The sequence below is a fragment of the Labrus bergylta genome, chromosome 8 (genome assembly GCF_963930695.1).
Source record: "Labrus bergylta chromosome 8, fLabBer1.1, whole genome shotgun sequence".
In the NCBI taxonomy this organism is placed as follows: Eukaryota; Metazoa; Chordata; class Actinopteri; order Labriformes; family Labridae; genus Labrus; species Labrus bergylta.
In genome coordinates, this window is record NC_089202.1 from 27,620,116 (window position 1) to 27,634,305 (window position 14,190).

At 40.4% G+C, this 14,190-nt stretch overlaps 1 protein-coding gene across 5 annotated transcripts in view; it reads right to left on the bottom strand.

Moving 5' to 3' along the window:
• cdk14 (cyclin dependent kinase 14) overlaps nt 1–14,190 on the bottom strand; it is a 197,594-nt gene that overhangs the window by 107,521 nt on the left and 75,883 nt on the right. For all 5 annotated transcript variants that reach the window (XM_020637009.3, XM_065958352.1, XM_020637010.3 and 2 more), the window contains 2 exons: nt 11,224–11,318; nt 7,999–8,061 (listed from right to left, as the gene is read on the bottom strand). In XM_020637009.3, coding sequence (XP_020492665.1) covers nt 7,999–8,061; nt 11,224–11,318 — 158 coding nt within the window. The remainder of the gene's footprint in view (nt 1–7,998; nt 8,062–11,223; nt 11,319–14,190) is intronic.

The following is a 14,190-nucleotide window of genomic DNA, read 5'->3' on the forward strand; positions in this document are numbered from 1 at the left end:
AATTACTCGGTGTTTTATGTCTGTAGCTTTTTGTTGTGCTGCTGCCCCTCTTGGCCAGGACGCTCTTGTGAATGAGATTCTTAATCTCAATGAGGTTCTCCTGGTTAAATACATTTTCAATAACAATGAAAGGCGTCTGATCCAACCTTCAGAACAGGGTCCTAAGACGCTGAATAGACTCTTCTCCTCTGTCGCCCCCCGGTGGTGGAATGAACTTCCAAACTCCATTCGATCTGCAGAGTCCCTCTGCACCTTTAAGAAAAAGCTAAAGACCCAGCTCTTTCATGAATACCTACTAACTTAATGATGATGGTCTCCATATTATTGATGATGATGATGGTAATGACGATGGTTTTTGTTTGATAACGACGACTTATAAGATGGTTTCTATACTGATTAGAGCTCTCAAGAACTGCCCTCAATGTTGTGCTTTGCCTCTGGTCACTTCCTGTCAGCACCTGTGTGTCCAATCAGACTCAAAGCTGATCGTTTGCTCTTACTGACATTGTTCCCTTTTTTCTAGATCCTTGCTTGTGTTGTTCTTACTCTCTGATGTACGTCGCTTTGGATAAAAGCGTCTGCTAAGTGAATTGTAGAATTGTAGAATAAAACGACTTTACTACTACATCTTGTGTATAAAAAGTTTCCATTGGGCGGCTGTGGCTCAGTTGGTAGAGTCGGTCTTCTCCTAACTGGAAGGTCAGGGGTTCAATCCCCGTGTCCTTGGGCAAGACACTTAACCCAAATTTACTCCCGCTGCTTCGTCGGCGGCGTGTGAATGTTTATGAATTGGATTAGTTACTTCTTATGGTCACAGCAGCCTCTACCATCAGAGTGTGTATGTGTAGGTGTGAACTGCGATGTAAAAGCTCTTTGAGTAGTCAGAAGACTAGAAAAGTGATTTACCAATCACCATTGTCCTGATGGTGATGTGAAGATCAGGTTTGACTCAGTAATGATAAAAAAAACAAAAAAACAGAAAATGTCTTTATTTGCTCTTGATTAGAACACTAATTTTCTTATGCCTCTTATATAATAGTAAGAAGATAATATGATAAGGCAAGTTCTGCCGTTCAAGTGAAATTTAAAGAGTATTCAAGAGGGCCTTTTTGGTCTCGCCATCTTCAGACATATCACTCTGGAACACCATACGTCTGCACTGCTTGACAGATGTTCAATGACTTGTCTGCAACAATGAGCCGTTACATAAAAATCGACTAAAAAAAGACGATCACAGTGTCTGATGTCCTTCATCAACCCCGGCACAGTAGTTGTGAGTGACTGCTGGCATTAGTGATGAGCGGTATACTCACTTTGATAAATGGCGCACTGCACATATGACCAATACAGTTAAATAATTAGTGAGGACAATAAGTCAAACATTCCCTGCCACACTCCATTGTATGTCCCAATAATTACATAATATGTATTACTTATATACGTATAAGAAGCACAGTTTGAAGTTAATGAAGAAATGTGTCGCTCCACTTGTTCTCTCTTTTGATGCTTCTTAAATCTTAAATTACATCCATGTTTCCTTCACTTGCATCCCTCACTTGGGTCATAGTCCATCCCACCAGAGATGCATGAGATGGAAGAACACAAAGCAGAGGAGAGAGGGAATGAGGAAATATGTCTTAGAGACACATCAGTTTGTAATAATGTCATCAGCTGATCACGGCTGAGCTGTCAGTCACTTTAACGGCTGTTTCTGTTTTCAGCCACGTGCACTTAATGAATTCTAACCAAATACAGACAGAATGCCAATCAGTGTTTAGTCTATGTTAACTGGTAACAGCACATGAAGAAAACGACCTGCAGTCTGTTTATTCTGTGAACAATAACCATATGGAACATTTCTACTGCACTGTACATACAGCATCCAATCAATGAGTGGTATCCAATAAGTGGATGTGTCTTTCAGTAAAAAGACGTCGGTGAAGTCTGCTCTCATGGTTCCTCGCTCATAGCTCCTCACATCTCCCTCCTCTCTCCTCGGTGCCCAAATAAGAGACTTGAGACGTCCTTCAAGATTTTGGGTAAAGACTCACCAACAGACCGGCTGCTATCGTTTTTGGCGAGGTAAGATCTAAATGACATTTTAATTCACATTGCAACTAAAAAACACAAACCTTCAGATCGTTGGCAGATCTGTAAAGCAGTGTTTCGCTGAGAGCAGTGAGGGAGAGCTAAAATGAAGAAGTGTTAAATGGAGTGAAAAGGGTCCACCATCTGCTAGCAGGCATGGAAAGAGCCCTAATCTTTTCCACTAAGCATCTGTACAGCGTTCTCCTTAATGGCCTGAACCAAGAGACAGCATCAAACCTGCACTGTGTGGCAGGGGCCACAGAGGACTGTGAAGTTCCAGAAATGCCTCAAATTGTCTTTGGCTTATGTTTTAATGAGCAGCTGTGTCGCACTGCAGGGCCCCTGTGTGTAAATATAGGAACACTGAAACACCACGACACACACTATAAAACAACACGGACAAACCGTCTCTGATGCCACCCAACCGTCTCTGTAGACATATTCTGAACATGGAATTTGTTTCCTGGCTTGTTGGCACAACGTTCCTCTCTGATGCCCACAAAACTACATGTAGTCAAAGACTTGGCTCGATGAGGCAAGAGTGACAAAGAGTAACCATTAAGACTGACTTTGATAGAACCCAAACCACGGCTAAAAACATTTTACCACTCAGCTCTTTCACTCAAAACATCTTTGGTGCTTCTTTCTTAGGCTGTGTTGGGATTTTCTTTTTTTCCACAGGTTCACTTCAGCTTTAATGATAGTCAGCGCAGGAACACAACTGCATGGACAACTCAACTCAAAAGTCTGGAATTTCTGAGTTAAAAACAAATATTTTGCTCCATCCAACAAACTTCTGAATGACCCTGGTAACCTCAACCATGTTCCATTATAAAAAAGTTGCTGTTGAATGAAGCTTCAAAAATCAATCAGGTCCCACCTGTCTTACAGTCTATGGTCTTAACATGCAGGTTTTTATTTTATTTCTATTGATCTAGATTATTGCAAAGTCTTACTGTCAGGTTGCTTATTACCAAACTTTGAAAAGCAGGACAAGACAGCCAGATTCTTCAAAAAATTACACTTTTTATACTTTTAGGGTGCCTACATGGCATGCATGCCGGCGCTGGTAACGTATTGTTACAGTCCATATGCCAGTTAAATTTGAAAAAGCCTACATAAAACTCAAACTCCATTTTTCTAGATCAAAGAACTGCCAAAAAGCTCAGCACTACAAGATGCCATCTGTCCCCCACTGTGCTGCTTTCCATCCAAGTAGTTAGATCATTATGGCAGAATGGGTATACTCTGAGCATAAGCCCTGGCTAGTGGCGAGCGACTAAGTTACAGTTGAGAGACTACATTTGATCGGCATTGCTGGTCAGAATTAATATCATAATAACTTTAATTATACGTTTAACTGACTTATTATAATGGAGCAAACTTGCATGGGAGCTAATCCCCTTCTTAAAGCTAGGTCATTGTGTTTATTACCATCTGCACCTTAGTATAGATCTATCCATTATAATCTTTCAATTGCTTAAAAATATAACTCCATTGACACAAATTCTTTTGACAGCAAGTAAAAAAAGTGTCACAAAAAAATGGCTAAAACCTAACCCACCAACTATTGATGAGTGGACAGACATAGTATATGAAATATATGTTATGGAAAGGCTGTCATTTTCCCTCAAAATCCAGAAGGATAGATTCTACAGGATATGGACCAAATGGACTAAACATGTCAAACCTATAAGACCTGATTTTATTTGACTTATTGGAGTACATGTGTGTTATGTCCTCATTTTTGTCACTTTCTTTCATCCGTTAACCTGCTCTGTATTTAATTTTCTTTCTCCACCCCTCCAGAGTGAACGCTTCCTGTGTTCTTTTGTAAATAATTTCTATTTAATTAATGTCATGTTACTTGAAAAATCTTTGGAAGAGCTAAATTGTTAAATATACTGCAAGCATCATACCCACCTCTTTCTGCAAAGAAAGTGCTCCAATGTTTGAAAGTTTGAGGGAGGACTCTTGCGTTTATTCTGCTATTATGTGTAATTACTAAGGTGTGAAGAATGCTTTTCCTAAATAAATAAAACATAAATAACTCCATCATATATTATACAATATGAAAATACTGTGGTTACTTTTCAAATGTTGGTTAGTGTTGTTTCTTGTAGTGTACACGTGTTGGATGCTTGCTGTGATGACCTGCTCTTGATATTTACATGACACTGATGACTAATGCAATCAGCAGCTTCCCTCATAATGTAATTGTAAGAGCAAATGTTGGCTGTACTCTGGCTTGTCGACATGCTTTGTTGGTGTCGGTTTCCAATTGATCTGTAGAGATGTCGCTGAGACACAGCCCTTCAGCTGACTGCATATAATCTAATAAGAGGGGCACTTCAGCAGCGGCTGGATGAGGTCATCGTGTGCTCAATTACTGCAGCGCCGCTAACAAACTGCAGTCAAGTACAGTGCAAGGGCCGAGAAAAGTTAATGGTGATGCATAACAGAAGTTTCCAATAGATTTTTACCATCGATCAGCTAGTTCAAGCAGAAACTTCCAACATTTCTAACTTTAGACTGATGAAACACACACACAGATAGACCCCCCCCACACACACACATATGGCTCTTTGGTTCATGACCAATAACTACATTAGCAGAGAGCGTCTGAGTGCATCTCTCTAGATGTTAATTTGATCTAGCACCAGTGGAGTCACTAATAGCTTTTATGTAGCTGATTAGTAAATAGGAGGCTGGTTGAGTGACTGCACTTCCTCATCATCAGTCATAAAAAAAAACACTAATAACAGACATTAACTCCCTTTATGGTACTTGTGTTTGGATCTTAATTGAATCATCGCTAACTTCACATGACCGACACTTGATCATATCCTTAAAATGCTGATCCGAAATCTTGAAATTTAAAAAGCACGGATCAACACCGCCAGTGTTTTGAGCACCTTCTTACATTTTCATATATTACCGGTAATTGGAAAACCACAAAATCTGAAAGGGAATCTGTCGTCAAAGTAAAAATATCAGCTCACTATTTTTCTGTTAATGCAAAACGACAACCTGTAGTCCCACCTTATCAGAAATATACTATGTCAGCTGTTGATGAGGGAAACTGAGCTAGAAAAACAAACTGACAATCATTTATCGTTCTTTAATGCTTCAATGTCACAATATCACTTCAGTCTAGAAGGCAAAATACAAGATGACTCGTTCACCGGAGAAGCAGAGAGCTGCAGGGGGAGGAACACATGTGTCACCGAGTAGTGTTAAATCAAAGTGGCTGGCTGACAGCAAAGTAAAGCGCTGAAGATTTTCAGCGTACTCATACATCGTCATTGGTACAAATGGCCACATCTGCAGCCACGTATAGCCTACAGTAGCTTCAGCGCCAGCACTCAATACTCTCTATTGTTAAGTACCTCATACAACTATCCATTTAAAAACTCACCAACAGTAAAGAAACTAAAACTGTCCATGCATTAAAGGTTTAGAGTCATGCATTTACAGTGGCTTCTTGAAATAATGTATCAGACAGCTGCAGCTTCTGCAAAAACTCATCATCAACACAAAGGAAGTGGAGCACATTATCACCTGTCTTTAAAATAATGGCACCAGCGTCCTATGAGTCGAAGAATAGAAAGGGTTGTAACCCGCAGATAAAACATGTAGTTGACTCGGGATCGAATACATATCCTACTTACTCATATTCTGGGATGGATTAACTCCAGGTGGGAAAAAAACTACCAAAGGGAAGCAGCCTCGAGTGTCTTTGCTTCCTACATGTGACAGACTTCTGCTCTGTAATTCACTCTTATATCAAATCCTCTTTTCAAATAACTTCCTTTTTTTGTTTTTGTTTGTCTTTGTTATTAAAATTCTATATATTTGATTTGCATACATTTTCTGTGCCTCAATAAGGCACTGTGAACCCCTGTGTGTCGTGAAAGGTGCGATAAAAATAAACTTCTTTTTATGAAATCAGAGCACTGAGCTGCTTTTGTGATGAGGTTTCCAGGTGTGAACTGCATGTAGAGCACGTCCGCGCTCTGAGCTGCTGCATGTACTCGTTTTCTCACACACTCCACTCCAACAGATAATTGGCCTCGTCAAGATGACATTACTCTCCGCTGCTCTTCAGTAGACTCAGCATTAATTGATATCCGAGCATATGGGTTGTCTTTTACATTACACGGTACAGTTAACTTCAGTTAAGACGATACAAGCGCTGATAATTAAAAGCTCCGATGTTTAAGGTAACAATATCATTTTCTAAACAACGCCAAAATACTTCATCTGCCTGTCTGCCCACTTTGATGGATTCTTACAACCACTGCACTGGTGCTGGATCATTCCAGCGGGGACTTCATTACATGACCGCACAGGAGCAAAGCCTCATCCAGAGATAAGGAAATCACAACTCGTCTCACCAGTAGGTAAAAAAGTCAGCGTGAGCCAAGCAACACCTCGCTCCGCTTCCCTCAGAATAATCCTAAATTATTCATGTGGATTTCAGCGCGGCTGCTGTCAGCAGGAGAAACACATATTACTTATGTAAATCCTCAGTGGCAAAAGGTACGAGCTGTTACATAACAGATGTAGCCTGAACTGTCACCTTGCTGCATGATGGAACATCCAGACACCCCCATCAACAGCAACAACACACGGCCTCATTCCCTCCATCATCGTTTGTTTATACCTGTTTATTCATATTACCAACACCTTCTAACAGGCGGGAAAAAAAACACCACAGACAAGTCATGTTCCAGCAGAGAGAGAGAGACAGTCGAATATCAACCGGCTTCTCCAGCACAGACTCACACAGCTTTGTGTCCCCGTTAATGTCAGGGACGGACACAACATAAGATTAAACCTGATTATTTATTGTTTCAGCTGTAGATGATATCAATATTATGTACCTAAAACCTTCAAATTAAGGTTTCAGTCAGGCTAAAATAAATTCATATCAGATATTGATAAGTCTTCATGCCTAATCTTATGTCCTACCTGCCAACAAACACAGTTTTCATTCATGGTCTTTTTGCCATTCCAACACATGGTCAGCTTAATTTTCTGTTTGTTTTCCGTACCTCTTTCTAGCATGTCCTTAACCTGAGATGTTCTGTTTGGTTGAAGAGGTACCCTCCCGTGTCGAAAAATGCAGAAGTGCCAAAAACTGCCGTTCCTTTAAGTGCCATGTTAAAAAGTTTACGGCCTCGTACAAAAAAAAAAGGTTTTGGTACCAATAGCTCATTATCTTTATCACACTTGTATGGAGGATGAATCCTTCAATATCTCAGTTTGGATTTCAATAAGCCTCAGAGTTATTCACACATTTGCATAATTGTGGGAGTGGCAGAGTTGACTGACATGTTGAAGATGCAAACGCTGCCTCAGCCCCGTCTCTTCACCTGTTTCTAGATGATTCAAAGTTTAGTTAAGAAAGCATCTCCAATAATACCACTGCCTTTGCAAGTTTAGTAAACTCATAAGAGTAATCATTACGTTTTCAGGACTTCATCCAGGAGACAATAATGTTTGTTTAGTCCTGAGTTTGAACCATTTACGATCTTCATCAGCCACCCAAAACAGACCATTACACTTTCTCTACTATCTGACCTTCTACACTTAGGACAGCAAGAGGCTCAGAGCTTCTTATATTTTGTCTTGGATGGGTCTGAATTTGCTCATAATAAGCTTTATGCATATAAAGGTGCATCACGTTTCACAGGTGTGAAATCATGCTTGGATCGAGAACAGACTGAAATATTATTTAAAAACATGATTGCTTCTATCTTCTATGACCCTGCTTATGTTTTTTCTTTTCTTGTTTTGCTGTCTACTTGACAGCAGCAACATATCCTGTTGTTTTTTATGCAATGCTAAACTTCTGAGAAGACGATGTTCTTAATAAACAAGATGTTTTAGTTTCATAAAGCATACCTTCACATTGTCTGGATGGAGCCCCCCGGGGTGTTTGTCCATGTACTGACACAGGTCTGTGTGCTGAAAAACAAAAGAAAAAGAAACATGAGAATGTTTTTAAAAACTCACTACAAGTTATGGGACAGCCTGAAAATCTAAAAACAGAATAATGATTGTGGTTCAAGGTCATTCATATTAAATGTGACTGAGTGAAGTCCAGAATGGCACATCCTTTAGACCAGACAGTGGAAATTAGATACGTCTGAATGGAAAAAATAGACGTCTTTTTGTTATCGATGTCACATATTTCTGTCATAATAAAGCTTCCCCATCCTGACATCGAGAGAAATCTGTTTTGGGTGCAACATGTGAGATTTGTACAAAAGCTCTCTATCACAAAACCATCACTGACTCATGTGACATGCACGCAGTGTATCGCTGACCCGCCCTTCACCTTTGTTAGCAGATTGAGGGCGGAGGAGGCCGTACGTCTGAAATCACACTGATATTTACAATCTCAACAATCTCCCACTGCGGCCTGAACCAGCAGAACCTCGTCTGCTGAATTATTCAGACGAGTGCTTCAACACGGACATGCCTGTCCGTCTTACTCTCTCTTTGGTAATATATTCGGGGGGGGGGTCCCTGCTTGATTCATGGTCCCCTCTCCCTGTGGTTGTCACCCTGTCCCTGTCAATCATCATTAGCTGTGTGAGGAAATCTATGAACTGATTTTCTGGTTGAAAACCCTTCTGTATGTTAAACAGCTCAGGCTGAAGATGATGGATCAACATGAAGCCAGCTCTCTGACACATTTGCACAGCTTAGATTTTTTAAAAGGAGGGGGGTTCTGATATTTTAATCATGGACACTTCTTTTTCAAACCTAGGGGTGTAAATGAACAACAGGAACAAAGAGTTGTTTTTACTGATCTGTTGGATGTCCTCAGCGTGTGGCAGCACGATAACCTTTGGGTCAAATGATCAGATCTAAGTACGTCGTTGTTTTTACAAAATGACAGGCTGAGAGTGCCCAACAACAAAACACAAATGCCTACAGAAATAGACCTTTTTGTTCAAGAATAAGATCTTTTTTTTTTTTTAACTACAAACTGTTATATTAATATCTTCAAAGGCACCAGACGCTGCTCACAACAGCAGCCACTTCAACCCACAGAACCCTGTACCAAACAGTGAATATCAACTATTACCATCCTACCTGAGATACAGGGTCCCACACTCTAATAGGGTCAGACTGAACAACTTGTAACAACATTTAATATAGATCTTAATCCCAGAACAAAAGTATGTTGAAGGCCTCTGATGAGTTTGTTAGAAATGTGTCTATCTCTGCAGCTTCTCTTTTGTTTTGTAAGCGGAGCTGCAACGATCCAATTCAATTTTCAGGCTTTGTCTGAGAAAGTCTCATCGATCAATCATTCATTTTGATGTACCATGATCTTAACAGGTCAGTCTCTCCAATAAAATACATTAAAAGCCCAAATATAGATTTTGTCAGTGTAGTTATTTGGCCTTGAAGAACATGTTTAGCAACTTTAGCAACTTAAAACAACAAAGTGAGCCGGTCAGAATCAAAATCAAAAACTTTTAGTTAGAGCCGATTTGTGACAGCAGACTGAATCAATACTGTAAAGTTAGTCACCTTTACCTTAGCCACATCTGTGCCTAAATTCCTTATTTATTCTGACCTTTTGAGCTCCACTCGTGTCTCATCGAGTCACTTTTCAAACCTGAACTAGTGTCATATGTAGCGTCTACCAAAAGGGGGCACTGTACTGTTCTCCCTCTCATTAAATGCAGAAGCGACGGAAAGCTGAGTTAGCTTTTCCTGGTTCAGAGATTTGGCCTCGCTCAGCATTTTGAGATTAACATTGAGCTGAATATCAATGAGACTGACAGAAGTGTTAACTGAGGATCTGGACTTTTCTGAACATTTCGGTTCCTGAGTTATAACTTCCACTCATGAGAGCTGAGCGTGAAACTTTCTGTTCATCATTAACCGTGATGAAGATGACGTCAAAGTGAGTATTCAGTCATGATTCAAAGAAATGGCAGCGAGTGGTTTGGAAAGGATTTAAAACCATTAACCATTTTCATTTTTATCACAACAGTGTTTTTTTTAAAGGGGCTATAACTTTTGAGGAAAAGTTCATTATTATTATTTGATTCATGAAATCGGCTTCATCTGCAGCATGTCCCTCCATGCTGAAGTTACATTTGGGTAAGGTAACAGTGCAGTTCCCTTTCTGTCCGTCTGAACATGAGGTGGGGTTGAGGTGACTTCACATGCGGTTATGGCGGTTGCCTGCGTTCACCGTGGTTGGCTTGTTTATACCGCAGAGATTCATTTTTGTGACAGTTATCGAGACAGCCCTATCCAGCATTTATTACTCGTTCACACTGCCTACAGGTGAAGTAATCTACAGGAGCAATAAAAAAAACAACTATTTGAAACTCCTAAATCTCAATCTCTTTTTTTTAAATAAAAGCGTTTTATTAATAACACCATGTCGAATTTCCATTTTTAAAAGTTTTATATTTTAGTTGTTTTTTTTTTATGTCAATGATAGTTCTTAAAGAAAGGACATTTTGAAATCAGCTGAAACTGGCATTTGTTAGTTCAGACCTTGAAGATGGGAATCGGCCAAAGACTCAATCAGTGCATCTTAAACCTTTATTGAAAAAAACTACTAAGATTTAATACCTTGATTATCCCCAGAACTGATTTTAAAGAATGTCAAAATTAAATCTCTACCCTCAGGTTTAATTTAGTTGTTTACTTTTGTAAATTGCAGCCTTTTCCAGCAGGAAGCTTTTTCTATTATTAAAAAGTTGCCTTCTAATAAAACGGCCCGCTCGGCTTCCTGTTCTGGGCACAGAAAGAGCAGCCTCTGGTGCCTCTGGCTGACTGGCACCGAGCATGGAGTGGAAACAGCCAGGGCTGCATTTAAAATTCTCCAAGTGCCCCCCTATAAACCAGAGTATGCCAATCAAAATATCCACAGCTCATGTTTCTGTGGGCTGAGTATTAAAAACTGAAACCCCAGTCAGCAAGGAGACTCTGAGGTCAAATCAATCAGAGCAAAACACACACAGTCGAGAGCTGACCTCTGTGACCCTTTCAAACTGTGGCTTCTCTTCCTTTTGAACACCAAAAACAGAATCCTCAGACTAATTTCAGACCTCCGCCCCTAAAAAAAAGCCTGGCCGTGTGCACACTCACCACATATTCAAAGACCAGAGTCAGGGTTTCCTTGGTGTGGATGATGTCATGGAGCAGCACGATGTTGGAGTGCTTCAGGCCTTTCAGAAGAGATGCTGCAGAGACAGATCAGGACAGAGAGTTAATGGAAAGCACATATTCAGATACCAGAGGAATTGCTGTGATCTATGCCTTCATTAGCAGCATCATTAGAATGTAACACAGAGCCTCTGGAAGCCTCACCACATACATACAGGGGATTAAGAAAAGATTACAGCAGGAGAAGAAAACACAGGGTGGATTTACTGCAGTGAGCTCTCACACTCATTAATCAACACATTTATGATGTAATGGACATGCTTAAGAAGTGTAGCAATGCGATGATGCGTTGGGGAGATGGACAAATTGCCCATTACTCTGCTGCCAAAGCTTCTCTCTCAAAGAGTCTTACTGGTGGAGCTGGGTGTGATCGGCACATTGTGGGACAGACTTGTTAAGACTTTCACAAGCCATCCGCTTCAAACCTTTAGTCCAATCACGGAGGATTATTCAAATATTAATAAGAGATTTGAAAAAAAGCGACGCATTGTGTAAGCTGTAAATAGCAGGGCTTAATTTTCTGTGGGAAAATTCTGCACCCATAAAAAAACGAGGTGCAAATTCAAACGGTAGATCAGGGTCTAATGAGCCTTTTTCTTTTTTTTTTTTTGTTGCTTACTGGATTTTAAAAACGTGCCTCCAATCTTCAGAATCTACTCGCAGAGAAGGTGCCTCTCCAAATGAATGGTAGGGGGGAAACACTGGATAACCTATGACTCTATGAGACCACCCTGAAGTTTTCAGAGGTAAATAAAGCCCATCGCCCTCTGGTAGACGTTTTCACAGGCAAACAAACAGCTGACAGAAAAACTCGTCCACGGCTGTCCTAATGAAAATGTCACCTGTGATTGCTTCAGAGCGTGAGAGGAGCATAATAAGTGCTGTTTTTATTACAATACGTAAATGGGATTTTCACACTGTTGCCAATTTTAAATTTGCAAACCAAAAGTTTCCAAGGGCACGGGGGAGGGGGGGGGGGGGGGGGCTCTGATAGACGGATTCTCAGAGAAGTGCTGAGTGGTGGAGCCTCATGAATACATGCAACTCGTAGTAGAAGGTTGTTAAATAAATAAATTAAAAAATCAGTCGAAGCAGGACTCCTCCAGTGAGCACAAGGTTAGAGCTACAGATACCTCAAAGATCCTGTCACCGTTTGAAGATCCATCTCCCTCCCTTATATACATACACCCCATCTCCGGTAATGGGCAGGAGTGTGTGCAGTTTTAATAATCGCAGATACACACACACACACACACACACACACACACAAACACACACACACACACACTCAACTCTCCTCCTCTCTGAATATATTACTTTATTCAGCAGCAGTCTGTAATGCTGCTCACATATCAGCGCTGGGAGCTTCCTGCGCTGTAATTGCTGAATTAGTTCAATTTCAAAGTGCTTTTCTGATCCGCTCACAGGGAGAGGTGTGACCGTGTGTGACCGTGTGTGTGTGTGTGTGACCGTGGGGGTGTGTGTGTGTGTGTGTGTGCATGGTTCATACCTCTCACTTTCTTAAGGTCTGGATCATTTACAGATCAGACAGAATCATTTTCTAATCTAAATTCAAATGCACATTGTGTGTAGATGAGATAGTTTTCACCGCTCACACACACACACACACACACACACACACACACACACACACACACACACACATACCTGACATGACAAACAGAGCCAGGACAGCCTCTGTGCGGCTTTTATTTCTATGAAAGGACAACAGGGATTTCAGATAGGGGACTGTAATCTCATCAGAACTTTTATTGATCTTTCATCTGTCATGACCTTGACGTGCACTTGTTATTTTTACTTGAGTGTTTAAGTCAAATGTACATTCTTGTTACTTGATGTTTCATATTTACATTTTGAATTACCACATTATTATCAGAATCTGATCTATTTTCCATCTTACATAGATAACACACAACATCTATTAAAACAATAAAACAGCTACTTTAAAATTCGGTATATGAAGAACTTTTCATTTCTACTTTTACGTCTAAAAAAGTCCTGTATACCCGAGCATCCAAATACACCAGTATAAAATAATGAGACGTGTAACGACCGCATGTGCTACCGCCACCATCTCCCACTGCACACAACCTGACACTGGTGAAATTTCACTCCCATTCACTGTGTACTGCAAGCGGTTTTGACTTGCTTTTTTTGCCTGTCAGGTCATAACCATGGATTTAAAGCTCCGGTGGGGCGTTTTTATCAGGTTATGAAACAAACTGAAATGTATATAGATGTGTCTTTAAGAGCTACAAAAAGAGTGCTGGTTTGATTGAAAAGACTCCTAAAACCCAGAAATAATTATTACCTGAGTCATTACCTATGAGTACCTCAAAGCTTTGTCAACACAGGCACAATGAGGCCTACTGAGAAACCAATCTGTGGCATGTCTGAGGAACAACAGAGTCCTACAGTCTGTTCAGTCTGCAGCCGGAGGGACTCTGGATCTGTGTTTGAAAGAAAAACTATGGAAGCCCTACGGGGAAGTTAAAAGAAAAATCTGCAGATAAGTTTTCAGAGTCTGATCTAAATCGTTTTCTTCTCATGTTTACGACTTCAGAACAGCTGAGAAAAGTTTTTCCCGGAGTCATCATCTCTCTTTGTTCCTTATTCTGTTTCGTCCTCACAAATGGAAGAGGAGAAAAAGCTCTTTCTGTTTAAGACATGGGATACTGCTTAGCATCCCATGCTATAGGGTGAATGTCTAGGCCAGCTTCTTTACCAGTTAGTCAGTAGAGAATTCTCTGTAAAATACAAATACTGCAGTCAGAAGAAGACATTTCCTTGAAATTAGGCTGTTACTTATAATATTTCATCACAAGAACACAGCTTCGTATCGACCAATTAAATTCGTTCTGCTTTTGC